Source organism: Bombyx mandarina, chromosome 08 (assembly GCF_030267445.1).
Source record: "Bombyx mandarina strain Sakado chromosome 08, ASM3026744v2".
In the NCBI taxonomy this organism is placed as follows: domain Eukaryota; kingdom Metazoa; phylum Arthropoda; class Insecta; order Lepidoptera; family Bombycidae; genus Bombyx; species Bombyx mandarina.
The window spans coordinates 11,834,760-11,837,361 of NC_143215.1; the positions used below are offsets into that span (position 1 = coordinate 11,834,760).

At 41.8% G+C, this 2,602-nt stretch overlaps 1 protein-coding gene across 1 annotated transcript; it reads right to left on the bottom strand.

The window, feature by feature from the left end:
• Positions 1-490: 490 nt before the first annotated feature.
• Positions 491-2,388, bottom strand: LOC149502568 (uncharacterized). The gene is made up of 2 exons (XM_089729554.1): positions 2,071-2,388; positions 491-2,035 (listed from the first exon to the last, which is right to left on the bottom strand). Exons 1-2 carry the CDS (start codon positions 2,157-2,159, stop codon positions 1,486-1,488), a joined length of 639 nt encoding a protein of 212 aa, XP_089585680.1. The 5' UTR covers positions 2,160-2,388; the 3' UTR covers positions 491-1,485.
• Between the last annotated feature and the right edge of the window lie 214 nt (positions 2,389-2,602).

Below are 2,602 nucleotides of genomic sequence, written 5' to 3' on the forward strand. Positions count from 1 at the left end.
ATAATACTGCTTATGACTATGAACCTGAGTTACATGTGATCTATAGCGTGCAGCATCTCGCAATTTAAACAATAATCGGACATTATCAGTAATCCAAGGAGTAGAACGTGTTTTGAATTTCAGGGTTTTGAGAGGAGCATGGAGATCGTACAGGTACAGAATAAACATAGAAAAGGTGTAAACCATCGTGTCAACGTCATCCAGGAGGGCGATGTTCGACCAGGGTATTATATTTAGATCCTGAGTAAAGAACTCCTCCAAGATATTTTTAAATTGACGGGAAGTTATCATTCTAGACATTGGTCTTTCCTTTCGGATCAAAGTCTCACATGTGACAAAAGCATGGTGGCCAAGCTCGGGAATATAATCAACCCCGACATCATTAACGCCAATGTCAGTACAAATAACATCCAACAAAGTACTACCACCACTCATAAAGTGTGTTGCAGTCCTTACTATTTGCGAGAGACTGAAGTGGCTTAGAAATTCATTTATTTTTTTTGTTCTAGAACAATTACAGTCCAATAGGTTTACATTAAAATCTCCGAGAAGCACTATATTGTCATAAGGAGCCATAGCACCAATACTTTCGGTCAATCCCTCTAGGAAATTTTCCAGATCAGACCAAGGGGGGCGATATGCAGTGCCTATTAATAGCTTTTTCCCGCAAAAATTCACTGTTATCCACAACTGTTCAACATCCAAATGTCCGGGGTGCTTACACACTCGAGCACTTATATCAGCTCTGAGATAAAAGGCCACCCCGCCACCACGACCACCCCTTATACTAACTGGTCGAGGAATATGCTTGAGCCTGTAGCCTGGCACACAAGGTGCACGGCCCTCCTCCCCAAACCTAAGCCAAGTCTCGTTTATAGCCATAACGTCAACAGAATGGCGAGCCATGGCCAAAAGAAATTCGTCCCGATTTGTAGACAAAGAGCCTGCATTCAATAGACCAAACACTACTTTCCGGTTACGTACCATTTATAAAAGTAAAAGTAAGGCAATCAGAACGAGACATGCACAATGTGCGCAGAATGTGTGGGTGTATCTGGAAAAAATCCTTTAATTTATCAGCTTTAATGCTATTACTGTTTAAAAAGTTTTCATTCAAAACGCTTAGCAAGACCAAACTATCAAAATCTGATAAAGAAGAAATGGTATCAGTATTCAAATTCAATCCAGACACCCACCCAGACCAGAGAACACCACAATAACTCCGCACAGTAGAAGTATAATCATTAACGTTTATAAACTCAAAAGATAAGCCACAAATCATTGCGTTGTAATGATTTGAAAAACAATTAAAATATCGATTAATAATGATAATAATAAGTAATAGCAAATACAACCCATAACAATAAACAAATCGGAACATTGACATGTTTATAAATAGTAGAAAAAATGCAAAGCACATAGTATCAGTTTCTGAAATAAAGTTATACTTAAACATAGGAAAAACATTGTACATAATAATTTTTATCAAACTGTATCCGAGCCAAAATGCTTCTCCACATCGGCCTGAACTCTGATTCTGAGCGCAGGAGTACCATCACCACGACGAATATAAATTCGTCCGTCCTTGGTCCAGACATACTTCCAACCTTTATCCTTTCCCTTTTGACGGGTAGTACCAAACAGCTTGCGGTTATATGCGGACAAACGTTCATTTAAATATACATTACGGACGGGGCCAGGTACATCTAAATCAGTAGTGGAGAGGTTACGGCGCACGCGGGCTCCCTTCAATAGTGCATCGCGAACCGAGCGACGGGCCAGTCGTACTGATAGTATACGAGGACGATTGTCGTTGCCCTCAATGAAATTGCGTCTTACTGCACCAATCCGCTCCGCGTGAACTATGTCGCGCATGTCAAGTTTCACTCCCAGTTTTACCGCCACAACCTGGACTAAATGACAAGTGCTTTCTTCACGAACTTCCGGCAAACCAATGATGTCAATATCATTCCTGAGCAAGTCCTGATCGCGTTCACGCAGCTGAATGCGAAGTTCAGCCACCGTGGAATCCAAGTCAGAACCTGCTGCTGTTGAGACGATCTCTGCTAGACGAGCCTCAAGACCAAGCACTCGGGCTTCCACCGCGTCGATGCGTCCATGACAAGACTTGAGGAGCTCCTTAAACTCAGCGATATCATTTCGGCACTCTCTCAAGTCAGTTCTTAGGCCCACCAGCTCATCCTTAAAAGATCGGATTTCTAAGCCAAGGTCGACACGAGACTCCAGCGACCGATTCATCGTATCTGCATCAACATCTCCCTCGCTCGAAGTGTGATGCACCCCGACAGCTGTCAACCCTCGTACAGGAGTTGCTGTATTATCCCCACGAGGTACTTTCGCTGAGCAACTAGGGCAGATCCAGCCCCGAGGCGCAGCGCCCGTGATGGGATTTAATGTATCTTTTATGCATTATTTAAAAAAATATTAGCATTGTGTACTTCTTCTCTATATACTGTATAAGTGTGGAAAATTTCATACTCCTCCGTCCACGCAATTTTCGTAAAAAGGGATACAAAGTTTTTGCTTCACGTATTAATTAATAATATGAGAGTAATATGTAAAAGAAAAAAAATTACTATAT

Excerpts from the sequence above, each read along its gene's own strand:
- LOC149502568 (XM_089729554.1), bottom strand. The coding sequence starts at position 2,159 with ATGATATCGCTGAGTTTAAGGAGCTCCTCAAGTCTTGTCATGGACGCA. Across the intron at positions 2,036-2,070 it reads TGCTTGGTCTTGAGGCTCGT|CTTGGATTCCACGGTGGCTG; the intron begins CTAGCAGAGATC and ends AGCAGGTTCTGA.